The 27,108-nt window shown below is 40.5% G+C and overlaps 2 protein-coding genes across 5 annotated transcripts; one reads left to right on the plus strand and one right to left on the minus strand.

Moving 5' to 3' along the window:
* The first annotated feature begins 1,538 nt into the window (after positions 1 to 1,538).
* On the plus strand, positions 1,539 to 18,098 carry IRAK1BP1 (interleukin 1 receptor associated kinase 1 binding protein 1). 3 transcript variants are annotated; one of them, XR_005256554.1, is made up of 5 exons: positions 1,539 to 1,826; positions 8,340 to 8,405; positions 12,260 to 12,390; positions 13,405 to 13,755; positions 16,536 to 18,098. XR_005256554.1 is itself a non-coding variant. In XM_038133772.1 (4 exons), the coding sequence occupies exons 1-4, from the start codon at positions 1,560 to 1,562 to the stop codon at positions 13,673 to 13,675; spliced, it is 735 nt and encodes a 244-aa protein (XP_037989700.1). In that variant the 5' UTR covers positions 1,539 to 1,559; the 3' UTR covers positions 13,676 to 13,824. The 3 variants fall into 3 exon arrangements, 1 of the variants encoding a protein (XP_037989700.1); XR_005256555.1 differs by having other exon boundaries at positions 16,583 to 18,098; XM_038133772.1 differs by lacking the exon at positions 16,536 to 18,098 and having other exon boundaries at positions 13,405 to 13,824.
* LOC119699804 lies at positions 14,115 to 26,285 on the minus strand. Of its 2 annotated transcripts, none has more exons than XM_038133771.1 (7): positions 24,236 to 26,285; positions 22,120 to 22,285; positions 20,820 to 20,909; positions 19,018 to 19,088; positions 18,102 to 18,265; positions 16,139 to 16,249; positions 14,115 to 14,241 (listed from the first exon to the last, which is right to left on the minus strand). In XM_038133771.1, the coding sequence occupies exons 2-7, from the start codon at positions 22,242 to 22,244 to the stop codon at positions 14,146 to 14,148; spliced, it is 657 nt and encodes a 218-aa protein (XP_037989699.1). In that variant the 5' UTR covers positions 22,245 to 22,285; positions 24,236 to 26,285; the 3' UTR covers positions 14,115 to 14,145. The 2 variants fall into 2 exon arrangements, with proteins under 2 accessions (XP_037989699.1, XP_037989698.1); XM_038133770.1 differs by lacking the exon at positions 24,236 to 26,285 and adding an exon at positions 23,383 to 24,232.
* Positions 26,286 to 27,108: the final 823 nt, after the last annotated feature.

The following is a 27,108-nucleotide window of genomic DNA, read 5'->3' on the forward strand; positions in this document are numbered from 1 at the left end:
CTAATGAAGGGGACAAAAGACAGGGCTTCAACTCTCTCAATATTTCTGCTTCCTGACACCACCAAGAAATCTTCATCTGAGTGTTAAAATCAGATCATGATGTCTTCACGTCATGTTTTTATCTAGGAGCAGAATATAGCAATATTTATCAGACACAGACTTATCGTAGTAACACAGACTTTCCAACATTTGCAATGTGAACTCTGAAGGCTGCAAGACCTTGTGTAAACATACAGTACCATTCCAGCCTCTGTGCTAGATTACAGATTTCAGGTTATCAAAACACAATGTACCACAAATGTAAACAGCAATGACATATCCAGAGTCCTTCCCAAAAATCCTCGTACCAACGAGACCAGACACACAGAGCTCGTCACTGAGCTACTCATTTCATAGTCACTCTGACCAGCTGAAGAACTGGGCTGAGAAACATCTAACGAAGTTCAGCAAGGAAAAACACCAAAACCTGCATCGGGGGAGGAGCAACACTGTTCCATCAGTGTACATTGGGGCTTCAGTGGCTGGAAAGCAGAAAAAGACAACACGTGGATCATGGACCCCATGGCAAAGCAGGCCAGATGCATACTGGACTGGACTGGGGGAAGCATTTCTAGCAGGTCAAGCGAGGTGATATTTCCCCTCTGCTCAGCACTGGTGAGGCACACCTGGAGTGTTTCCTGGATTCCCCAAAACAAGGAAGATATGGACATACTGAAGAAAGTGTGTGAACATGATGAAGGGACTGGAGCATCTCTCTTAGGAGGGAGGGCTGGCAGAGCTGGAACTACAGCCTAGAAAAAGAGCAGGGAGATCTTATCAGTCTATATTTAGATCCCTGATGGATGGAAGACATGGAAGTCAGGCTGTCTTCAGTGTTGCCCTGTGACAGGACACAGTGGACAGAGATTAAAACACATGACACTCCAGGTGAGCATAAAAACCCTACATTTTTACTCCGAGTATGGTCAAACACTGACTTGGGCTGCTCAGAGAGGTTCTGGAGTCTCCATCTTTTGAAATATTAAAAATTTTATGGGACATGGGCCGAGGCAATGTGCTGTGGCCCACCCTGTTTGGGCCAGGGCATGCATCTTGTCCTCCTGTCGTGTGCGTAGTCACTTTCAGGGCTGGGTACCACCCTCGGACTCTGCACTCATGGCAGCGTCCCCTCGGCGAGAGGCCGAGGGACTTCCCAGGCAACCAGAGACACGATAGGCGGATATAGTCTTAAACTGCACCAGGGAGCTTTAGGTTGGACATTAGGAAGAATTTCTTCCCAGAAAGGGCGATTATAAATCAGAAAGGAGTGTCCAGGGAGATGGGGGAGTCACCCGGGAGGTGTTGTAGGAAAGACTGGACGTGCCACTCTGTGCCATTGTTTAACTGGCATGGCGCTGTCCGGTCATAGGTTGCACTCGATGATCTCAGAGGTCTTTTCCACCGTGACGGCGCCGGCCCGGCGGGAGCGGCGGGGCGGCAGCGGTCGGGAGCGGGCGGGCACTGTGACGTAGCGCCCCAGGGTTGCCATGGTGCCGTGAGGGGCCGCCATAGCCGCGGCCATGGCGCCGCCCGCGCCGCCGCCCTCACGCGTCTTCGCCGAGCTCGACCTGGCCCCGGCCCCGGCCCCGGAGGGACGCGTCGAGCCTGCGGCGCTCCCCGGGCGGGAGGTGCATGTGAGCGGCAGCGCGGAGCTGAGCGCCCGCCCAGACCGGGCACGGGTGTCGCTGCGGCTCGGCAGCCGCAAGGAGGCGGCCGTGGCGGCGCGGAGCAGCGTGTGCCGCCGGCTGCAGTACATCGCCCAGAGCGCCCGCCTGCACGGCGTCCCGGTGAGCTCCGCCGCCCGCGGCCCGCTGAGGCGCCGGGGCGTCCCCAGGAGGAAGGCGAGGGGGGGCAGCAGGCGGGGCAGTTCCCGGTTCCCGGCGCAGTTCCCGGTCCCGCTCGGCAGCCGGCGAGGTGTGGTGCCGTCCCGCCGGAGCGGCCCTGAGGAGAGGCGCCCGCGGAGGGCCTTGGTGCCGGCGGGAAGCAGGGGAGTGACGGGTTTAGAGCTCTCGGTCCTCTGCCTCGGGAACCGCTGGGAAAGCCTTCCCGTCTTTGGAGGGCTGCAGCCGTGCCAGCCCCAGCGGAAAAGGTGGAATGTCGCTACCCGGGCTTTCCAACAGATTGCTTGTTAAGCATGTGAAAGCCATCCCGCTTCAACTCTCACGGTGGTGGAATAGCCGTCCCTGGAGGCGTTTAAGGAGAGGCTGGACGTGGCTCTCAGTGCCATGGTCTAGTTGACGTGGTGGTGTTCGGTCTAAGGGTGCACTCTATGATACCAGAGGTCTTTTCCAACCTAATTCTGTGATTTGTTCGTGTAATACAGCATTCGCCCGTGCATGCGGGTGAAACTGATAAAAGTTGTACACAGCAGCATAACCTGTACCTGTGTGTGTCAGAGTAACTGTGATTACCAGAGCTTAGCAGCAAATACATACAGAGCTCTTTCCTCCTTCTTCTTCTAGTTACGTAGAGGGGTTTTGAAAAGCATGGGATATGATCAAGATAGCTGAAGTGACAGAAGCCCTTTGTGGACCCAGAAAGTTCCTTTACCACAATGAGTATTTTAGCCTCTGGAAGTAATTTGGCAACAATGAAAAAAGCACAGACTTACCTTTAAAGCTCTGTCCAAACAGTAAATGCTCCATAAGGGTGATATTTGTCCTAACAATTGTGCTGGTGATGTTTTTGGATTTCGCAAAAGAGTTTTGGACAGTGTTCCACACATACGGCTCTTAAAAACAGAAAAAAACTGATCTTCCATGGAATAAGCAGTTATTTTCAAAAGTTACTTATTATTGAAGGTCCCTAGGAGGTTTGTGCCTTTTGAGTTTATTCACAGTTAAGCTAGGGGAAAAAGGAGATAATGGAGTTGGCTATGAACACCAGATTATTCAGTGGAGTAAAAAAGAATTGCAGAAGGGTTTCCTGATACTGCCTGATGTTACAGTGCAAGTCAGAGTTAGTAAATGCAAAGAGAGTCAGTTACTCGGCCTAAACAGTGATGTGCCCACAGTGAAATTGCATGCCCACATTCCAGATGCTGCACATGTTTGAAGATAAGTACTGGCACCAGCTCTTCATTTCCCAAACAAAGTAGCATTCCGTGGGGTTTTTCTGAACTGTTATGCTATCGCTGTAGCATCTATACAAATTGTTCAGGAATAAAGAAGGCAGTAAAGAAGACCACTTAGCCCCTGAAAAAGCGCATATTGCATCTGGGACTAGATGACAAGGGGATATGGAGGTTGCTTTAGGCTAGGCATTGATCATGGCTGGGTGCATGTCTGTCACAGGCAGCATTTGTCATGGGTTCCATTGCCATCGGGATGACTTGTTCAGCCAAAACTGGTGCATTTTTGTAAGGGATTACAGCTTAAATGCCTTCAGTGTCTATTAAGTGAGTTAACAGGAGTTTGAAGTGGTGGATTTTGAGAGGAATGGGAGAAGATAAAGCAATTCAGCAAGCATTTGTTCTTATTAGTAGAGAAAATATTAACCTTTGTACCCACCACCATGGTGAGCTATCAGATTATGGGACATTTTTGTCCTGACTGTAATTAAATAGTTCTTCAGAGCATGGCTATATTGGAAAAGATAGTTGCAGATATTTACCCTACAGTGAATCTGAACAACTGACTTCCAGTTTTGACTTGATACTGATTGAATTGGGACAGCAGGGAGCATCCAACATGTAGTGGCTGGCACACAACAAGAGTAGGCAGGGTATTAAATAGGTGGGTGTGCTTTAGAGGGGCTGTGTGCACCACTCCAGGCTAGAAAAAAGGATTAAAAACTGAAGTACAGCTTGGACAAACAAAGTATTTTATTTGGGTTTATAACAGTCAAGTTCAGAAAAGTAATGTGGGCAGGCAAGCAGGGTGGAGAGTGGGCTGTTTTTACAATGTGAGAGTATTCGGTGTCTTATTATAGTTACAATAATTTCACAGTAATCTTTTTTTTCTTTCAAAGATGCTATGTGTTGGAGAATGGAAATGTTCTTTCCACTTAGTTGAGAGACTGTGAAATGCTGCTTGAGTTGTGGGTTTCTCAGTGTTAGCAAAGTGTTAGCTCTAGGGAACTCTGAGAAAAACAACATGAAGTTATTTTTTTCAGAGTAGTTCCCCACGGTATAATTTTTAGTGCTTTGTTTCATCCAGTTTTAAATCACTCTGCTGCTGGAGCTTTTATTTGCCTTGCAGCTTTTCCACTAACAACTCTCACTGCTGGCAATTTGTTCTTAACTGCATTTGCTAACTTCACTTGCAGCTAATACCATTGTAGACAACTGTAAAATTAATGTCTCTTCACAGTCTCCGTATGGTTCTAGTTGTTGCAAGCTTATCTAAGGCTTCTTTAGAAACCATCTAACTATGCTATATATTTATTTTAATTAATCCACAGAACAATTTTCTTAACCCTTTTGTTGCTATAGTAGGAAGTCTGTGAGATGGGAAGTGCATAACCTTTGCAGCAGCAGGAGCTTGCATTAGCAGCTTCTCAGGAGGCCTGGGGGCAGCACCTGATTTCCATATACATTTACACAGGATTTTAATCAGAAATAGATGCACATGGTGGCATTTATTTATAGAGTGCTGTAAGTATATGCAGCACTTCAGAGCACAGAATGTGGTTTCCCCATTGATTTTACTTTCCCTGCAGCCTTCAAAGCAATCTCTCTTAATCAGCCCAGCTGCTCAAAAGTAACATTTTCTTCTCTTTCTCTAGAAGCAAACAGATTTTATATTTGCCAGCTATGATTTATGTGGGGAGTGGTGTGGAGATGACTCTTGTCTTCTTTAATGGCTATATCTAACTGTTGGCATTGGCACCATGTTTAAAATAACAGTGATAATATTTGTTGTACCTGTCAGAGTGTTAGAAAACAAAACAAACCATCTAGCAAAATACATCTGGTAGGCTCTGGGATAGAGATTGTCTGAACTGGGATGCCTCCCTTGGATTTATGTGCAATATTCTTCATATTTCAAAACTTATTCAGGAGTCACAGTTATGGATGCACATCCGTACAATCAGTTAAAAAAGGTTTTAAAATTTGCTCACTTAGTCGTAAAATCTTCCAATGTCAATTTATCCCTGACTGAAGGTAAAAACCTGTGTAAGGCATCACCTTTTTATATTACTTCATATTTAAAGAAATATCTCCAGAGTACCCTGCATTTGCTGAATACAGATCTGCTTTTTGTCTTTCTTGTAATAACTGTTACATATACTTCTATTATTTCTTCTTTAAGCAGCAGAAACTTTTTCACCATAGGTTTTTAGGTTATCATTCTGTCATCCCATGCCAAATAGACCAGACAGAGTGTGGGGATGAGAGGCTGGAGCACAGCTGCTCAATCCCAGAACTATCCTACTCACCATCCTTAACTGTCTAGAGGCACTGTGGACGACTGTCAGGAGACAGGAGCGTACATCAAGGCTCTCACTAACCATTTCCATAGTGCCAAGAACAAAAATGCCATGATCAGATGGAAGAGGCTAACTCTTTTGATTGTTCAGATATCTTTCTTTTTGATAATGTAGTTATACTGGATATATCAGTTCAAGTGTACAAGTATATTTTAAGAGACATTTTCAAGTGTCTCCAGATATTTTTTATTTACAGTTCCACATATCAGCATACATTACCCAACAGGCATTAGCATACATTCCAAACTATAAACACCTTCCCTTGCTCAGGCTTGGCTTCTGTGTCATAAAAAGGTCTCATAGTTTTGTTAAGTCATTAGCCAGGAGCAGAACATAATTTTATGTACAGATGGGCTGTTCTCTTGGTGTGTTGTTGCATACTTGTCTCCTTGAAGTGTGCTTTTGCTAACATTTATTTTTTTTCCCTGTTTTCTTTTGGGGAAAAGACCAGTCATTCCTAGAACCAGCCGGTGTCATGAGGGTGGACGCAATGGTCCTGTGACCAAGACATTGTTCAGAAGTAGCAGATAGGAGGAAGGGCTATAAAAGCTTGTGTTCAGTTGAAAAGAGTGAAAATGCAAAGCAAAGCAATTTCTAGACTTGATATGCTCGATGGGATATTGACTATCTTTTTCATTTTTGTTTATTTTAGAGCCCCTGAAGCAGTAATGTGATGCCACATAGAAAAACTGGCTTTATAAGCAGAATTCACAAGTGTGATTCTGTTAAGAGTTGTTCAATGGCTTCTGGGGTGATTGAGATACCAATATTGTTATATTGGTTTAATTATTTTTTGTGATTCTTGGCCCACAGATTTAGAAAATGGAGAAAGTTATTCCAGATGTCCAGAACACCTGAAGTGCAGCTTTCCCTAAGTCACAGTGAAAAGTATTTCTTCTGTGGCTATTGCAATCAAATGGGTATTACCTCAGCCAAAATATGAATAGTAGACATAAACAGTAGGGTAGAAAAATTTTTGCTTTTGAAGTAGTCTCAGTCTTGATTCCAATTTAAAATTCTGTTGTCTCCTACCTGTCTTTTCCATATCTTTGTGTGAACACAGTCACAAACGGAAGCAAAGTATCTAACAGAAAATGTATCACAGAAAGCCACCTTGTTATGATTTCAACAATTATTTCATCCATTTATCTTCAGTAGCACAGCTACTGTCAAATTTGGTGAGATTAAAATTAGCTGTGAAGGAAATTTTATAATACGTAGTGCAAAATGATCTTTCACTCCATAATATTGATATTGCCATAGCGCTTGGTGCCACGGGATGGCAGTATCCTTAAATACACAGGAACCTTGGGAGGGCACAGCCAAATTCCAAGGCTTGGATCTGCTCAGCAGGAAAGAGAACCAGTTTTTAAAAAGGATTAAGGAGAGGGGACAGGAGAAAACAAACACATTTTTTCTGTGTTTACAGTTGTGTTACAGCGCAGCTAGTTCTGTAAGATACGAGTTGTAGTAGTTTGTGTTTTCTTGTGTGGTAATTTCTATAAGATACGTGAAACCTCTGGGGAAAAATCTTTCATGGCAATTGTAATTGGATTCTATCATAAATAGTAAGATTTACCCCATCCTTGTAAATTGAATGAGCTGTTGGTCCTAAACTGTCTTGATCACTCTTTAGCAAACCCCAGCCAGCCACATAAAATTAAAAATACAGCTTTTATGGACTACTGGCCCTTGCTAATCCTTGCCCTTACTAGAGGAGACTTTCTGAAAATATCTAAAAATAGGGCTGCTGTGCTTGAGCACTACCAATCAATCATGATACAAATTTTGAAATTTCAGGTTTTTGTAGACTTTTATTCAATGGTAATAAAACCATATAATATTTTTAAAGGAAAATGCTTCTCATAGTTAATATTATTTGCATAAACTTATGCATGCATGCGTGCTACATGATAAACTTGAAGACTTGAGTGTCTGTAGGAAATACTCTGACACAAAGCATCTTTTGAATGTCAACACTGAAGAAAATATTTCCTATGCAAATAAATCTAGTAAATAAAACCTCTTTAATAACTGGAAGGCTGGGTATTTGCTTTACTACAGTTCATAGGTGTTACATGCAAAGCTGCAATTAAACTGTAGGCTGTGAGTTTTTTTGCTATGTTAGAGTAATTTCACAATAAATTGTTTGTTTAAACTGTTTACTGCAGAGCAAAGGGGGTGGAAGATATGTGACTGTTAGACCAGTAGCAAGCTGGTCAAATATTCACATGTAACTGCAGTTACTCTGTATCTTCCTGAGTTCAGTATCTTATTTATGTGTCCTACAGGATTTGCTAGTGCTCTGTGCAGCCGTTATGTTGACCAATGTAGCTGCTGTTGATGCCGAGGTATCACTGGTGGAGCAGCCTTTTTCAAGGGTTACCATTATGCCAGAATAATAGCTGTTCAATCTTTGTTCATGTGACCTTGCTACAAGCTGCTGCTGCTGGTAAAATATCTTAAAATAGGGGCCTAAAAAGCACTTCTCACATACAAACTGTCTAAAAGCAATTGAAGCTTCTAGATTTCTTGTACCAGGTGAATTTACAGTTACACACTAATACACACAGCTTCTACCTAGCAGCCACTTTTATGATCTAATTGTTCTCTTCAAGGGAATAGCAACAAAATCACATTATAGAGCTACTGTATAATTGACTTAGAATAATGCAAGAATCTTTAACATCCAGCTAGTTTTTAACTGAAGATACTTGCATGGATAATTCGAAATTTCTGATGCAAAGTCATAAGTAATATGCCAAAACAGTTCATATTATATACGACACTTCACATTACAGGACACCGTGTACATACAGCAGATGCTTAATTTCTGTCTTTTAAGGTTATATTCCTCTACTTTGTTTTAGGAAGAAAATATGACTGTAACAGAAGATTTTAGTAGAGTAGAGAATACTTACCAAATGGAAGCAGAGGTATGTATTCAACCTAACCAAAAATAAAAATAAAATTAAAGAATAAGAAATGTGTCAAGAGCCTATAAAAATTTGCATACTATCTTTTCTCAGACCAAGGAACACAAGGGCAGCATAGTCAAAAAAAACTATTTAAGGACTGCAGTTTATAGCAGAGTTCAGCTGCAGTCTTCTGTTGTGTGCAGAACTTGTTTTCTTCTCAGATGAACGTGTGCTTTTTAGATGTTACCTGATGATACAGACTGGCATATTTGGTTCTGGGACAGTGTGAGTGAGCAAACCAACAATTCTGAACTTTCCTTCACCTATAGCCCTTCCTTCCCTCTGCTTCTTGCAAGGAGTTGGTGAGTTCAGAAAGCTGCCACAGTTAATAACCTTTTTTTTTCCCCAGCTCAGCTTTCTTTTTTTTTTTTTTTTTTTTTTCATTATTTTAGCTCCTTGATCTGGGAGCAAATGCGAGATCTACTTAGGCCACAGTTGCAGAGCACCTGGATTTTGGTCTGTTCTGTACAACTCTGCCATCAGCTTGCTCTAAGTAAAGTAAAGGTAATTGTTTCCTGAGTAATTGGCTCAGAATTTTGTAGGTAAAAAGTGCTCTGTGAAATGCAGATATTATGGGAATAATCCCATTTACTTCAGTATCTGCTAAGGGAAGTATATGTTTGCACATTCATGCCATAGTAGGAAATAAATGCTGTGCTTGAAACATTCACTCAGGGAAATTATGTGTGTTCAGCTAATGTATTTTTTAGACCATAAAACTTTAATCACTACCCAGCAAGTTTAGAGATCCTTACAAAGTAAACCTGGAAGCCTGCAATAAAATGATAGCTGTTTATAGAGCTGTGGTTTAGAGTCCTCTTAAACCGGTTCAGCCTCCTTAGTTTGCTTGCTTTGAGGCATATTCTCATCTAAATAACACCAATAAATACAGAAATGATAGAGAATTTGGAGAACAAAATTTGGATTTTAAAATGAGTCTTTAGATACTTAAATGGTGTGCATTCATGTTCTGAATGGTTTCAGCTTCGTCATGGAGACATCTACAACCTTGAGAGCTTAAATCACCATGTTTTTTAGATGACCTGTACTTAAAAATTAATAAAATCATATTATTAATTATTATATGAATTATTGTTTATGCTACAGACAAGTTTAGGCTTAAAACTTCAGTGTTAAGTGGTAACTTAACCAATTATCCGTCTTCTGCTATTAGTTTTTATACAGCAAGGATTATATATGGAAGGCTAATTGCTTAGATTTAGTATTGATTTGTAAGCAGCTTGGACCAGCTGTAATTGCTGTTGCAAAGTTGTGTGGTTGCCTGGGACCCTGGGAGTTGCAACTGGAAGAACCCAGCCACAGTGCTGCTGTTTTGGCTGCCCTGCATGCTGAGGTAGCAGTGTGGCCACTCTTAATGCAGAGATCAGTCTCTCCTTGCTTCTCCCTTTATGTATATCCTTGTTTCATTAGTGCAGCTTCATAAACCAGTGAGGTTCCATTGACAAGCATGTTTGCCTACTTTAGCAATATAAATGAATTTAAAACTCACTTCCACTCACTTCTCTGTTAGAGTTTGCCATTATATCTGTGTTACATGTAAAGTCTTGGACATCCTGTTTTACTTCATTCTGTAAACTCTTTACCATTTGTCTCCTGTAAAGAATTTTTAGAAGACTGAAAAATTCCCAGGCATGTAGCTATTTAAAAGTATAATGAAGAATTCAAGATATTCTTTCAACTGTAGGGAGATAATTTTAATTCATGCTATAACAAAGGAAAATATGCAGAAGAATGAAGTTGTGTATGAGATCACAAAGCTTTTTAATAACTTTATCATAATAGTTCATTTATTACATGACATTCTCATGGGAGGCAGATTATGTTGGTTTTGTGCATTTCTTAATACACTTGCCTCCTTATAAACAATAACTTCTTGTCATTTGCAGCCTTATCCAAACCTTGCAATGTCTTTAATAGTTTTGCATAGCTTCATGTTACTTTTTCACACTTTTTAACCTTAATAACTGACAAAGTTAAAACATTTATTTGCATTTTAATGTTGAAGTATTCTCTGTAATTGTAAGTGGAATGTATTAGATGTAGCTCTAAATGAAAATTGTGATTTTTTTTTTCAGGGGGGGAAACAGCAAAATCAGTTATTGCTCAGTTGTTTTCTACCCCTGAGGGTACCTGGTCAAGTGGCTTTTTTTTAACAGTAAAGTTCCTGAGTGCCCAGAAGTGCCCCAGTCTGAGCAATTTATCTCTTGCTTAAGACACATAGTTCTTTTGTTTCATCATTTTTTTTGTTTTATCCCCTAGAAGGAACAAATCTTGGAAATGCTGAGGGCAATCTGGAAAACACTATGACAATTCTCATAGTGAGACTTTCCACAAAATACAGCTGTGACAGTTTCCTGGCAAAACATCACAGGGCGATGTATGCTTTTTATATGTATGGCGAGAACTCCCACTGAAGAAAAAACTGTAGGTGTAGCCTCATCTTCAGTCTCTGTTCAATTGACACTGCACCTTTCAGAGCCACTGAACCAGTGGAAGGATCCAAGCCAGGATAAGGTTCAGGTACTACACCAAAAGGCTATCAAGGGTAACAAGATGGGAGCATTAATTACTTTACTTTTTACCTTTCTCTGCATATGAAGTAGCTCCATCCTCCCTCACTGAGAGACTCAGCTTCCTTGAATTATCTCATTCTGCACAAGGTAAATCTGTGGTATGCACACAGGAAGCTGCTGCAGTGCTGCTGACATGCTGTAACTCGGATTTCTGTGTCATATCCCTTCACTGGGGTAGAGTGATACATAGACTGCAGCAGCCATAGGGGCAACTATATGTCCCACATGTTGGCAGTAGAATTTTCTTTACTGCAGGTTTTTCTTCCACTCCTGTGGAAGCTGTATTAGTATGCCAAAAGAAGGGAGTTGGGGATAAGAGAGAAGGTGAACCTGACTCATGGTGAGAGCACTGTACTGGAAGTGAAGATGAGGTTTTAGTTCTTATAAAAAATAGTTAGGGATCCAGGATTTCTGATTCCTGAATGCTGTATCAGCTCAGTGTCATTGCTTCAGTCCTGGCAGCTGTGCTTTGCCACAGAGAAAAGCTGGGTTCTGCCTGGACAGTTCCTGCTGGGCTGGACTTTCCACCAGGAAAACTGTTAGGCTCTGTATCCAGGGCTGATAGTGATTGCTGCTTCATAGCCTTTGGGAAGGACCTGAATTCCTAGTGCATCTTCATTTAATGCTTCTTAAGCCAGAGACTCTTAGGTGTTTGAATTGTTTTTAATCCAAGTCTGAAGTGCCCAGTTCCCTCTCAGCACTGCTGTGAGTCTGTTCAGACAACACAGGATTTGGAGCCCACTGCAAGCTGAACTGGGCTTGGTTTAGCTTAATCTCATAGCTGACGTTTCTTTAATCTAATGCTTGGAATTAAAATGTATTTTTCCTTCTTGCACAATGTTTTCCACATCATTTTGTATGAGCTTCTGCATAATTAACATCTAGCAGTCTAAGAAGGGATGAACCAGGATGCATCTAGGCATGTGCACCAGAGCACATTCATGCTTCAGATTGTCTGCATACCTAGAATTCCTCAGGAAGGGATTTCTTAATCCTCATTTAAAAACTATTTAAGAACTTCTTTCTTTTGCAAACCTAATGCTAGTCTCTAGGGCTATATAGAAGTCTTATAAGTTCATAAATGTTGCAGTTGTATATGGCACTAGTATGTTTAGTTACCTTGTAGATGTCTGGCGTTACACCGATTTAAATAGAAATGTTGAGTCATAGTGGAAAATGAAAATATTACTCATGTGATGTCTGTTTGCTCACTCCCAGGTCTGTATCATATTCAGTGATTTTGGAAAAATGCAGAATGTTTGCAATCTACTCATTGAAAAGTTAGGAACCTCTGTTACCATCAGTCCACCTCATTTCTACCATACACCAGAAGCCATAGACACACTTCGGTAAGTTCTCTCACACACCAAAAATCTTACAGCCTCAATGAAAAAATATGAATACATAATTTATGCTGTTTGCAATGGGAGCAAGTAGTTTCCTTCACATGTATTAATATTTATGTTAGAGATTTCAGTATTTAAGTATAACTTATAAGTTAATGCCGTTCAGCCTAGAAGATAGAATTTGTTCTTGTCCCTGTGCAAAAGCAGAATGTAATAAAAATTCTTTTCCCACTGCTTTCCACTGGAGTATAATCTGCTGTGAATCTTAGGTCAACAGAATTTGGCTTTGATTACATCATCATGCGTAGATTTCATTTGTATTTATTCATGAGGGTGCAAGTGTGTTACCAGGTGTTGATAATTTTAAGTACCTTTGCCAATTCCCATTACTGTTAGCTGACATGATCTGGAAAGAACCATGTGTGGCAGTTCTCAGCATCAAAACATGCTGTCCTGAAGCTCACAATCTTGATCTCTTTTAAGCATTGACTATTCACAGTTCGGGCTTCTCTCACAAAAGTGGGAGGGACAGAAAGAAGTTTAGTCTTCGTTGGGGTTTTGCCTCTTGTAAGAAAAGAACTGCCCGGTCCAAGCAGCAAGCTTCATGAGCTGCTGTTAAAGGTTCCAGAGATGCCAAAAGTGAATGTCAGAGGTATCTACAGGAGATCAGGAAATCTGGCCAGTGACGTTAAGCAGGTGCTAATATACCTTGCAGCCGAGCCACTGAAATGCCTGAAGCAAGGGTTGAACTCTTGCTCTGCACGACTCGGCGGGAATGCCTGCAGCATGCAGGTGTTAGAAATGCTTGATCTTATCAGAATTAGTGAGGATGCTGACATTTCCTCCACACACTGTCCCCTCAATACCCAAGCTGTGGCTCAGAAGCTGGAGGAAGGAGATGTGCCTTAGCATCTCTGCAGTTACAAAACCTGCGACGTTAAAAACAAAAAGCTTGGCAGGAACACTGGTACATCAGTTGAACCTGCTTATTATTGTGCTGCTGCTTCCACCTCTCAGCCGCCAAGTGTGTGTCACTGCCGTTGGAAACACGCGCCGGAAAGCCCAGGAAGTCTGTCAACTGTTTGGCCAGGCATTGGGAAAGCCTTTATTGATAAAAGAAGAGGAAACAAAAGAATGGGGAGGCCACATAGACAGTCACCTGTCACTCTCTGCTGATTCACAGACTCTGCAAGAAAGAATCCAGAATGCTACTGCTTATGCATCTTGTAGAGTGTTTGCTGTGTTTGAGATAAAGGGAAAAGAAAACAGGAGAAACAAGTTGCCGTAGAAACCTTCAAATCCTACACATCTTAATAAATTTTTTATGCTTTCTTGTGATTTTTGATGGTTTTTTACTTCATTCTTGTGGTAAGTCTATCCCCTAAAATTAAGTTTACAGTTAATTCTGAAAGTACAGTTCATAACTGCTTATTTTTTTTCCTGGCCCCTGTAAAGCAGGAAGATATTTGATGTGCCAAACATTTGGCACACCTGGCTGAAACTGTGCTATATCTGAAACTGTGCTTACCTTTCCTCCCCAAACTGGAAGGAAATTAATCCCCATTGCTGAGTCTTGACAAACTGAACATGCATTGTGCTAGCTTCTGACAGAAGTGAGTGTCCAACATAAAACCTGCTTAGGAATGTTTTATTTCATCATAGGAAAAACTATACATTTTATCCTGGTGTCTGTTTGCTCAGTTTTAAAAAGGACATCTGTTATCTGGATGTACATCACATGTACAGACACTGAAGTACTCAGTCATGAGGGTAGAGTTTTTTCAACCATGGCTGCATAATGTATTTTGATCCATCGTATCCACTGAAGTAGGTTTCCATATCAGGGTGATACACCTGAGAAAAAAATATTCAAGTTGAAGAAGCATCAGAATTGGCAATAAATACAAATTAATACTTAAATGAAGTATTGAAGTTACTGCATTGTTTGAAAACTCCTGATGAGTTTTTAATGTACGTAGAGGTATTTTCAATGGCATTTTCTGTGTACCATAACCAAATTTCTGTCATGAGAATAGCAGCTCTCTCCAAGTACTTTGCAAATGTTGGTCAGATCTCATGAGATGTTACAAGCTAGATTTACACCAGCATCAGTGTTCAAAATCAGCACTGTTTCTTACTGAAGTAGTTCCCACTTGTGTTGCTCTAACTTGTTAGAGGTATTTAGTATTTGTTCTGGCTGGATCAGTTATCTAATCCAATGAGGCAGCAGGAACAGTAAAGAAGCGGTGGGGGAAATGGTGAAGATAGACCCAGCTGATGGCCTTAGGTCTAGCATGAAGATGCAAACCCACCAAGGACGATCCAAGCCTTGTCTTGCTGCAGGAAGCCCACAGCGAGTGGCTCACAACTGTCAGCTACGAAGGGGTCATGACAAGTCTAAGCATTTTCTGATCTCTCTACTCTTCAAGAAGTTATTGTGCCTATTAGGCTGTACAAAAGGCTGAGTGAGGGCAATCCACAGACCTTTTGAACTTGAGGCATGACTCGCCATCTGTTATTAATCTCAGATAGACAACTTTGAAATACCTAGTTTTGTGAGCTTGTTACCAATAGTTTCTCTAATAATTTGCATGCAGAATTAACCTGCCACGTGGGTGAATAAAGCAATTTGATACCCTAAAAGCTAATTTCACAAGGTAAATATTTAGGATGAAGTGTCTGTTTCTCCTGATGGAATATAAAGGAAACTGAAGGTAGCCAGCTAACTGGCATAGTGGGAGGTGCATTTTTTAGACAGTGTGGGCAGAATCCAGTTTTAAATATTTATGATACTCATCTGGAACAGCATAGTTTCTGCTCCTAAATTCAGGCATGTTAGCATATTCAATATTACAATTGGTGGCTAAACGAGAATGGACTGAACTAAGGCTTCTCCCAAATAAAAGAGGTGATTGTGTCACACTGTGGTTGACAGGAGTCCTTTATGTGCAGCAGCACAGTTTTGAAAGAGAGCATGGACAGTCTTCAGGTCAGTCTGACTTACACAATTCCTTTGGGAGGTTTTCCCAAAAGGCAGAGCAATGTGCCAATTTTAATCTGTTCTGTTTGACTAGACCAAATGTCTCCTTTTAGGTGAATGGTTCATCTACTTGCTGTTTTTTTAAATACAGAGACCCTGTCGCTGTCCACAGAGAAGGCATCTAAAACAGCACAGGGGGCCCCTGCAAAAAAGCCACCTGTATGTGGCATGCATGCCTGAAGGCTGTTTTGTGGCTCAGAGTCTCAGACTAGTCTAAAAATCAGGTGTGCCTTGCATAAGGCAGGAATCAAAAGCTACTTCAACCCTGATACACAAAACAGAATTTTTTGCTCCCAAAGAGTTTTGCAGTTAAGAAAGGAGACATTCTTCAGTCTGGGGAGCAGCTGAGCAGGAGCTGTTTGAAATGGAGATTTTTCAGTGTAGAACTGAGAAACCAACATACTTTGCTAGCTCCCCAGAAATCACAATACAAATGTCTGTGTCTGCAGCAGCCTATATATAATGGAAATCAAGTTGCTAAAACACTTACAAACCTCAGCAGTTGAATACTTTACAGTGGGTACTACCTGAGTTTGGTCATTTTTCAGCTTCAAAAACCCATGCTTGAAAGTGCAGCAGTAATTTGTTTATCTGCTTTATTAGTTTTCACTAACTTAGCATCCTAGCTAGTGTCTATTAAGCCAAAGGTCAGCCAACTTTTAAACATACAGGATAACAATCAAGTTGCAACTGAATAAAAATAAACACTACCTCTAATCCCACAATAACGGTTATCTCTTCCTCAGAAACATAAGCTGTAGATTGGCCAAATCCATTTGCTTTGTTAATTAGAATTCGATAGTGAGGAGTATCTTTTAGATCCTGTAAAAATAGAAAGAAAATAAATAGCCTCAAAGAGAGATGATGACTAAAGATTACATATTATAATCAGTTAACTTTCAGTGGGCTTACAGAACCTAAATCCCCTTGAGATACATGTGTGTGTGTATATATATGTGTGTGTGTATATATACAGCGAGTTCATTTTTATGATTTTACCAATGTCAGAATTAAATATAAAGCAATCAGAACTGCAACACACAAAGTTCTTTGGATATCTGAAACATTTTTAAGAGTCAAGAGTTTAATTAACCTTTTTTTCCCACAGGCCTTGCAAGAAACAAGACTCACAATATCCTTGCTTTTTGTACATAGGCCCAATGGCGATCTGCTACCACCCTTTTTCCTTCACAAGTGACAGCTAAACTCCAAGAGAGGAAGAGACAAATGTAGAACATATTGCCACCTCCAACAACCATGGTCCCTGGAAAGAGCTAAGGCAACTTCTATGTGTATATATATACATGAATCTTCAAACAAAGAAGTGCCTATGAAAACAAATCATAGGCCAGGGAATATGGGCCATGATATTTGCTGCTACCTATAAATATTTCTGCCCTAAGTAACCCACATCTAAACACAAAAAAGTGATGGATGAATACAGATGGAGTTTGTGAAGCAATCAGTGTCAATCAATGAACAGGCAGTGGCCTCTGGTCAGTGATTTCATAAAGATCTGGAAGTCAGAGGAAGGCAATGAAAAGTTGGGCTGAAAAGCTGGCTGATGTTTTGAGGGATTTACAAGGACCAAGCTCAGTAAGCTGCTGCCTAAAGGTCAGAAGGCATTTTGCAAAGTGCTTCTGACATGATAGGCAAAGGCAATTAAAACCTCAAAAGCAGCAAAAGATGCTTGTCATCGCTCTTGAAATTAAAACAATAAACGTGAACACAAGGCTGCTGGGACAGCAGAACAATATAAGATACATAAAAAAAACCAGTGTCTGGTGGGAAATTCTTGGGGGTTCAGCTGGTGATAACACTACTGAGAGGAGAAAAGAAAGCAAGGATGCAGGTGTTTTAGAAGCCAGAAATGAGCGACAGTTGGATAAAACTATATCAGGGAAGGAACCAAATGCACAAAATGAGGCTGAATGTCAATTCCCAGCTGAACATGAATTTTCTGCTATAGGCGAAGATTTTCATGTTTTCCTCATTTTCAGTTCTCTGACTTAATAATTAGTGTGTTCCTGCCACTTAAGCAGCATGTCAGTGGCATGCAGAGTATGCAGCACTGCATTACCAGATTAGCACTGTCAACAAAGATTTAGCATTTGATTTTCAAACAAGGATTTAAGCAAGAGAAATTCAAAGGCTTTAAGAATTCTAACAAAAATGTGTTTTTAAATAGATTTACACTCCAAGTAACCAGATCCTCAAAAACATTGCTTTTTCACTGAAACTGATTAAACACAGAGGATTACTTGCATTTCTTAAGTGCAGTGAAGATGCCACCAATTATGGATAACCAGATAAAGGACTTAACAGCTTCTCAATTTTAGTGACACAGCAGGAGAAATCCATTCAGACATCATAGGTTGACACTGTTATTTCAAATACAACACTGTGTATAAAAAGTGAGTAGTTTTAATTTGAGATATGTCTGCGACAGCCCTGACCAACGAAGCTTAACCACTCAGTGGTGTAAAAGCCAGGCTATACTGGGGACCACAGTGCAGAAGCAGCAAAGGTACTAAGCCGCACAGATGATGCAGAACTGTGGAGTATTTCCCACTAGGATGGCAAGAAGTTGGTGTGTAACAGTGTTTCTGAGGGTATTTTAACCTGAGTTATTCTGTGTATATATTAATAAAGCAAGAGTTTAGTACATTCAGACCTGTTTCACTGGAGGATATCTGGGTTGTAGTTGTTCTTCTGGAGTGGTAGCTTTTACATCCCATCCAACAATGACTCCTGAGTAGCCAAATCTTCTGTGAATTATTACCTGGCCCACACGGAACTTAATATATTCAGGCTTTGGACTGTGAACATGAGCTGATTCTAATTTAACAAAGAAAGAGACTTAGCAAGGATAAAAGTTTGATCAGTTATATGAAACATTTTAACAGAAATTATTCTGACTTCTACCTGAAGAGAACTGATAATTAGATTAATAGGGGAATTAAAGAAGAACAGGTGCTTTGTTTTGTCCCCCAGAATATTAATTACTACATTTTACAAAGGAACATCCACTAAGAAAGACACTTTTCTATTTGTATGCATTTGATATTACATAAGGATCTTAACGAGTTTTAGAAAGCATTAACTCGGGTATGCATTGACAGTTACTTAGGCCTTACATACAGTATGTTACAGTGTTTACATGTGGTAATTTATTGTGACATTATTTTTTGCCAGTTTAGGTCACAGAATTCTTATATTCAATCTGATTAGGGAATTTATTCCAGGAACAAAGTGGTCAGCTATTTCTTTTTGCTTGTATGAAATTGATCTACATCAGTTCATTTGAATCAAGTGAAAGCTGTACCACTGTTTCATAGGTCAATACAGAATTCATACACTGATGTATTCAGTAAAATACATACATATAGTTACATCATATTGGTACTATCACACAACACAGGGAAGAGGCCTTGGATTTTATGTTTACTGTTTTGTTTACTGAATATTATCAAACATGTTTAGAGAAATGAAAAAAGGAAAACAGTCTTTACAAATTAAGAAATCCACTATAGAAGCCTTATAGACAACATCATAAGTAAAATATGAAAGGATTGCAAAAACTTCAGTACCTGCAAGATAAGAATGGGTTTTTGCTTCATTGTCACTGCTTTTAGTTTTGCTCTCTCCATAGTACCAATTCCTAAAATGTAAAATTAATAACTCAATATACAAACGAGTTCTTTAGAAGCTGAGTTTTAATAATAATCAGAAGGTTAATTATCCTAAGCAGGATACTGCAAAGCCTTTGATACAAACTTCTCTACAATTTGAAGCCTGCATGACTTTTACATTAAAAACACTTCTAAGGAGTACAAAGAAAAAGGAATTTGTTCCAACAGGAAAAAGAGGAAACTAATTTTATAGAGGTGAGCAAACACTATTCTGCAAACACTATTCTAAACAGTGTGATTCTTCAGTATCTTTTGTAAAGTCTTTAAAAAATGGTTTATACTGGTATGGACAAGGTGTTTGGCAATGAGTCCCTGCCTAAGGCTGCAGTAGGTGTAGCTTTTCCTTCTGCACCAGACTGAATTTAAAAGGTAGGAAGTAGGGGACAGACATGTTTAGAAAGGGGAAATGGCTAACATTTTTCATTGCTATAGTGAAAAAGAAAGTGTAAAAAAACAATGAGAAAATGGAACATTTCCTTCTCTTGGCAATGTCACAGCAGCAGTCTATGAACAGAGGTGTTTGGGTAACATTCTATCTACATCCATACTAGCCAGCAAACCATTTGTGCCAAAGAACTACAGGTTGTCCTGGTCTCCTTCCTCTTTGATTGTGTCTTTCAGTCTTACTCCCTTCACCCTGCCTGGAAGAAAGTGAGAACAGGTTCCTATGCAAACAATGTATTTTTAAAAAGTTTTGGTTTAGCTTAACTGTGTAGAAAGACTTAAGGCTGCTGTAGAAAGACTGCTATGGAAAGTACCTCTTAACAGAAAGAGGAATGTGCAAAATCTTAACGTGTCTAGCTGCTTTGTTAAAAACAGCAGCTAATATGGAAGGTCTCAAAAACCATTATTTTTAGGATAACCAATTCTTTATAAAATATTCAGAAGACACAAACAGCTCCAACTATATACAAATAACCAGTGAGTCATTTGGTCTTTGCAGGCTTTATCTTTAGATATGCATGGAGCTTTCCACTAAGTTGAGGAGCAATGGTGAACCTTAGAAGAGCCCAGTTTCTGATTCTATTCATAGACCATTCCCCTAGGTTTTTCTGGGAGTGAAACTATGTCAGGATCCTCCATAGTTCAGAGGACTTGACACCCTTAATTATTGTACATGGATCAAGAATAAAGGACCTTTGAAGGTCCATACAAAGCAAAACCTCTGGAGTATTTCTACTGTACAAGAATTAAATCTCACAAATAAGCCCTTTAACTGAAAGAAGTCCATGAAGTCAAATTAAAATGGTGTGTATGTATGAATGGATATAATTTTACTTTTTCTAGACTAATTATTGTTACATGACCAGTAATCAAAATTCACTACTTCTTAGCCCACACATTTTCTGTCTGTGATTCCTAATTCAGATTTTCTTGAACTACAATATACAGCATAAGATATCCATCCAATGCTTTAGCATCTGATCCTACAAACAGTTGCTCACAGTCATTAATTTGGCTAATTGTTCTGCCTTCAGAGTCAGATAGATTTTGATGATCACATGAACAGGGTTACTGCCATGAGTTACGTTTAGTTTCACATAGAGTTCAGTTTTGATGTTTGTGTAGAAAGTTCCAGATCAGTCTGAGAAGCAAATGAGAGATATTTCCTCTTTGTCACTTACTTCCCCCACAGCACACCTTCCAGCTCAGAACAGATCATGGCTGAAATCTCCTATGTGCAGATGGTAACTTCCTACCTTGTCTTTGAGAGCCACAGCTTCAAACAATCTGCCCACGCATCCAGACTCAAGTAAGATCTTGTTGAGATGCTCCAAGAGGCAATTATCCTTTAGGAGTAAAAATGGTCATCATATTGTTTTTAAAACCTTCTCTAGTATGCTTATATAGATTTTTAACATTTAAACTTTGAAGTTTCACTTCTGTAGCAAAGAGAAAGAAAGGGTCAGTGACCATGAACAGTTTCTCCTCAAGATTAATATCAACACTGCAAATGAATATTCTTTCGATCATCACCAGTAAACCATATGTAAATTTTGGAAAATATAATTTTTCATTACAAGATTGCTTTCTTCCTTTACTCGGACCATAGGAATTGTTAAATTACATTCAGATTCTGCAGCTTCAACTGTTATTCGAGAATAGAGAGCATGAGATATTTTTTAGATGGTGTACATAATCAAAAGACTACTAAAAAAGCCTACAGGTTTTTGCATAAATCTAAATAATAAGTGGTTGACTCATTCCATGAGGCCTGAAAATTATTTCACTCTGGGTCTTCATGCATAAGCCAAGCTTAGTTCTCTTTTCATCAGACCAATCTTTTGCTCTTTCTGGCATGCATTGGAATTCCACACATGAACCACACAGCCAGCACACTGAACAGGCCACATGTACAACTGAGTCTCTCTTTGCATGGTTCATTTCAAGATGCCAGTGTTTGCCAACAGACACCACTATCAAAAATTTGGATCTGATGTAATAGTCTCCACTTTTTGTTTGGAGACAAGTGTGTGGGATTCTGTCAATACACAGCTTCTTAATTCATAGACAAAATGGCACTCCTTACTTAGCTCTTATCATTGTCACTACCTTAAGTAATTTACTGTGAGTGAATTTTGTGGGTTAGGAATCTGTACTGAGTCATAGTATGCAAGAAAATATGCATAACAGTAAATGTCAAAAGGTGATGGAAAATCAGAACTAATGTTACTTAATCAAAAGCTTAATTTTCATCTTTTGAAAGAGACACAACCTGTAGTAATGTATATTGGAACATCCCAAAAGAGAATGAGGTTAAGGCACTCATGCAGATTAGTAAGATTTTTACATGAAGAAATCAACAATTGCTATTTGAATTTTGAAACTAAATACAGTCATATTAAGCCACAAAAATGCCTGAGGTGTGATTTAAATTTTGGTTTTGTATAGGAATAGCCAATCCACCCACACTTCAGTTTTCCAGGACAAAGTGTCATTGTGGATGAGAAAGAGAACTCTCTTACAAATAAATGCAGTAGGGAAGGTGAGTCTTACAACCTTTCTGTTATTTGGATGCGCTCGGCAGAGTCCGTTCCGTACCACTGAGATATGAAATACTGTGCAGGAAGAGCAAAGAGCAGCATGGAAATCTGCAGAGCTGCAGCTGCATTGATGTGAGGCATTCCAACAGGAAGTTTTGTCAAAGATGCTTCACTGCTCCCTACTTTGAAAAGAGGAAGAGAAAAATTTTAAAAAGAGACAAGATATGTAGCTGTGAGCTTTGCTAGATGTGTAGAACTTAAAAGTTTCCTTCAGGTTGCTTTGCTGGTTCACAGCATAATGTACAATCTGTGCTCAGGCATTTTGATTACAGCTGGAGCACACTTAATTTAGGCCACTTTAACTGCATTAAATTTCATGCTAATAGAAGACTAAAGTACACAAGACAGCAAAAGACTGCTTTTAAGATTTATACAGGCATCTCCTTTGTCTGTAAACAGAGGAAAAAAAAAAGAAAAAGGAACTGGAAATTTGTATGGTTGTCCAATTTGCAGTAAAAAGCTGCTGTGAACCAAATTTGTTGTGCTGCTTTGTCATCTGATTTAGTGCATTAAAGTATGTCTGGCATACCAGATTGATGGCCTCAAAAATAATCTGTTTGGATTCAGTGATAATTGCACATCTGACAGAACTAAGGGGTTTTTCTTTCATGTTGAAGGCACTTATAGCATTGTACCAGGTTGATAATGTGCCACAGTCCCACTGCTAGATTAGAAAAGGATTTGACATCACCTCTCATTCACATAGGCACCTGAAGCACCGTACCAGTTTATATTCATGACTCTTTCCTCCTTCCCCAAACAATCAAGATATTCACCTTCACCTGAGGAGCATTTGCTGTCTTTACATCTGTGAGGCTTTTTCAAATCAGAACTAAGACGTGCTGAAATTTGAGACTTGTGTCTTTTACACAGGTGTTCTCAGGGTACCCAGGTTTACTGCATCATTCACCCACTGTCTGTTCTCCAGGAGCAGCTGTTGCAGCTCCTGCTCTCTCCTGGAGTGGAATACTCAGCCCACAAGCAGAAGCAATTCACTACAGTTGTGTCCAAGTTGCTTCTAGATCCTGCTGTCCTAATTGATGTAATATGCAAAACAATTTGGGTTACTGTAATATACACAGCACATGTAGATTTATGAAAACTGCCCAGCAGAAGTAATTAAGATCACAAAACAATACCAAAGGAGGTTCAAAGAATACTGCAAGGAATATCTTAGGAATATTGTAAGGAAACATCTTAGTGTGTGATAAAGCCTTACCACAAACTGTGTTTTTCACTTCTGCATCATCTGCTTTAGAGCCCCAGTAAAGAAAAAACATCTCCTAATCTCCTTTTAGACGTTATCAGTAGTTGTAGAGTTCTTGTTTAGCCTTGTGTGTTGTGGGGAGGAGGAAGAGTCACAGTTCAGCCAAATAGCCATGAGCAAGCACCCTGCGAGGCCGGAGGGCTGGACAGGACCCGGGGGTCTCTACCGCGCTGCCCTCTGCACTTACACAGCACGGCCGTACAGCTTCTGCCGCTGCACATCTTCCTCCTGTCTCTAAAATCGGCATTTTGAGCAGCCGCATCCCCCAGACAGAAAGGATGCGGTAGCATACAGCGAGTTAGCCCGAATCAAAACATTTTTGTGAATATTTGGAAGCCCCCGAACACCCGCAAGAAGCGCGCTGTGCCTGCAGCCCCCGAGCGGGGGCCCAGCCGCAGCCCCCGCTCCTGTCCCGGCTCCCGCTGAGCCCCGCTCCCGGCCCCGCGCAGGCTGCCCCGAGCCCGGCGGCGCGGCCCGGCCCGGCCCGGCGGGCGGCAGGTGGGGCCATGAGAAGGGCTGTGTTCTCCCCTGCACAACAACGCCCCGAAGCGCCCCGGAGAGGCGAGCGCCGGGCCTGAACCTGGGCCAGGCTCTCAACCCAGTTGGGAAATTGTCCCCTGCTCTCGGCTTTCTCTCGCAAATAAACCCCCAGGGAAGAAGGATTTCTTAATCTCAAAACACAGTAAACACCCGCGCAAACTTTTTACACCCTGACAGTTTTAGAGATATTAAAATAAAGAAATACAAAGTTCTAATTTATTTCTTCAGACTAACTTAAAGAAAGTAACATTTTCAACTTCCTTACCTAGGTATTTTTTTCTGTGAATGTGGATGAACAAGTGGCTTGAACCAGCTATGAATAGAAGTCCGGTGGTAGTTCTCTCATGTGAAGTTTATGCAAAATATGTCGTAACGCAGCCCTGTAACCCAGCCTCGTGTCCTGCCTCTCACAACGCTGTTGGTACTTCAGAGAGCACCTGATATGGCCCCTGACCCGGCAGTGTCACAGCTGAAGCAGGAGCATCCTCAGTGGTTTCCATAGCACGCCTGTCAGCAACAGAAACTCGGGGCTGCCCCTCCTGGGCTGCTGCAGGGGGGTCAAACCCGGCCATGAGCCTCATCTGTGTCACGGATTTCTGTGGTGCAAATTCAACAGCAACCAGACTTGCTGATGGCACCCAAATCAGAGAGGGAGCAAGCAGAGGAGGCAGACTCAAACTGCAAATGATCCAGAGGGATCGGAGCAATGGGAGCATTATAGACAAGAAGTGAAATTCATCAGTGGCAAACGCTGAGCCTTACCAAGAGAAAGGAAATGCTCTAGCCATCACTTCTCACTGAGCATGGCTCTCCAAAGGGCAAGACTCTGAAAAAACCCAAAAATGTTATCAAGCCATATGTAGTGAACATGTAGGAGCTAAGGGGCCAGGCCTAGGATGGAATTTTGTTGATGGATTTAAATCTGTGCAACATGGCAGGAATGCCCAATTCAAAACTCACATGAATACTAGCCTAGACTAGAAATACAAATTCTACCTAAGAAAAATAGTTTTTTAATCACAGAATCATAGATAGTTTGAGTTGGAAGGGACCTTTTGAAGGGCACCTAATCCAACCCCCCTGCAATAAGCAGAGACATCTTCAGCTAGATCAGGTTGTTCAGAGCAACCTATTTGCCTCACACAGCCCAGCCCAAGGAGAACAGACTCGTTGGGGCCATCGTGGCTGTGTTTGCATCACACCAGCCCAGGCTGCAGTAAATACTGGGACCTCCCAGCTCCCTTGAGCAAAACCTCAGGAGCCGTGTAAACACCTGATCCTACCTCAGGGAGGCTGAAGGTTTTTAAGTGACTCAAGCAACTTATTACTACCCAAACATTAAGACATCTTCTTAATACAAAGTAAATCAAATTGCAAGACGAAGGTGCTTCTTTTACAAAACAGGTTACTCCCCATGTGCTTGAGCAGAGATTTTCAGCGCAAGAGCCAGAAAGAAACCAGCCCTGTGTGCTCTGTCATGACTCAGAGGTGAGCAAAGAGGCCAAAGCCAGAGGAAAATTATAACCTCATAAATTAGCATGCAAGAAAAAATAAACAATCCTGACCATAACACAATTTCAGATGATCTGCGCCCTTTCTTAAGACAATGCTTATGTAAATTTTCTAGTAGTCTTTTCAAAACAACTTAGCCACTGATTTCCCTTGTAAACTTGATTGATCAGAAGAGTTTAACATTAGCACACATTTTACAGACTCAAACACTTCACAAGCATTAAACAGCATAAATGTTTTGAGTTCTAGATTTTTAATCTTTCCTCATGTACTTGTGTATGCAGACTAATCGGTGTCAGTGAAGGACAACAGTACAGACTGCACATATACCCAGCTCCTCATGTTGAGGTTTTAACTGGGTACAAATAGGCAGTGAATCGAGAGGTGATCGTTAATGAAGGACTTCTAAGTAGCTCTTTTTTTTAAATTTTTGACAGCTGTATTCCATTTCTTGGCAGATCATGGAAGCTTACTCCATCTTCTTTAAGAGTTAAAAGAATTCAAGTTTTGAATAAGGTGCTCAAATTTCAGAAAAATAACCCCACCAGATTTCTCTGCTACAGGATACAAATACAGTAATTATTTCTAATATTTTAATCGTATTCTAACCAGGTTGAATAGTTGTCAGATTCTGAGATCTGAGACAAAACACAAATTAACAGCTGAGGTTGCCTGGCTCTTGAATGCTAACATTGTTTCAAGTCAGTACCTCCAGAATAGGTCTCTGCAGAAATTTGATGCCCAGTGAGTTGGTTACACCCTCTTGCTTCCTCCTTCTTGGTTTTTTGTTTGGGTTTGGTTTTTTTGTTTTTTTTTTTTGTTGTTGTTTTTTTGGGGGGTTTTTTGGGGGGGTTTTTTGGTGTTTTGGTTTTTTTGTTTGTTTTTTTTTTGTTTCTTTTTTTTGTTGTTGTTGTTGTTTCTTTTTTTTTTTTTTTTAAGTATTTATGTATCTAGCTAAAGTAAAATGAAAGGCCAACAAACCAAGTTTAGGTAAAATCTTCCCATTCCAGAGACAAGAAAAGGAAGCATGAAGGAAGTTTGTTAGGAACATCATTCCCAAATTCTCTACCCTGTCCTCCCTTCAGCACTCACACAGATTTTAAAGTATAAGAGAAGATTCATAAATTCTCACTGCAGTCCTGTCAAACAGTAAATTAAGCCTCTTGCAAAGATTTCTTAGCACAATATTTCTCTGAGCTAGAAAAACAACCAGACGTTTTGAGCTTTGAGTTCCCTGTTAACAGTAGTAAAAGCCACAAAAATTATATTTTGCATTATAATCTGCTGTACAGTAACTCAACTTTATGCTATTTAAATTCCAGTCACATTGACCATTGCTTGCTGGCACTTGCTTTATTTTCACATTTGCTTCAACTAGCAACATTGATTAATTTTTAAAGCCATTACACTTTGCTCATTTGTCTTTGGAAAAAGTGACAAACATTTTTGGCAAAGCTCATATTGATAGCTAGAGCAGTGAACACCGGCTTTGGCACAAAAACTTTTCATTTTGAAAGCAAAATGGTCATCTTCAACAACCACAAAATTTCCTTTGTTTAATGAGTATTATGGTCTGTCCTGGTTAGAGAGGGGGTGGAGTTAGCAGTGTGGGTGTGACCAAGTTGT

The sequence above is a fragment of the Motacilla alba genome, chromosome 3, assembly GCF_015832195.1.
Source record: "Motacilla alba alba isolate MOTALB_02 chromosome 3, Motacilla_alba_V1.0_pri, whole genome shotgun sequence".
NCBI classification, from domain to species: Eukaryota; Metazoa; Chordata; class Aves; order Passeriformes; family Motacillidae; genus Motacilla; species Motacilla alba.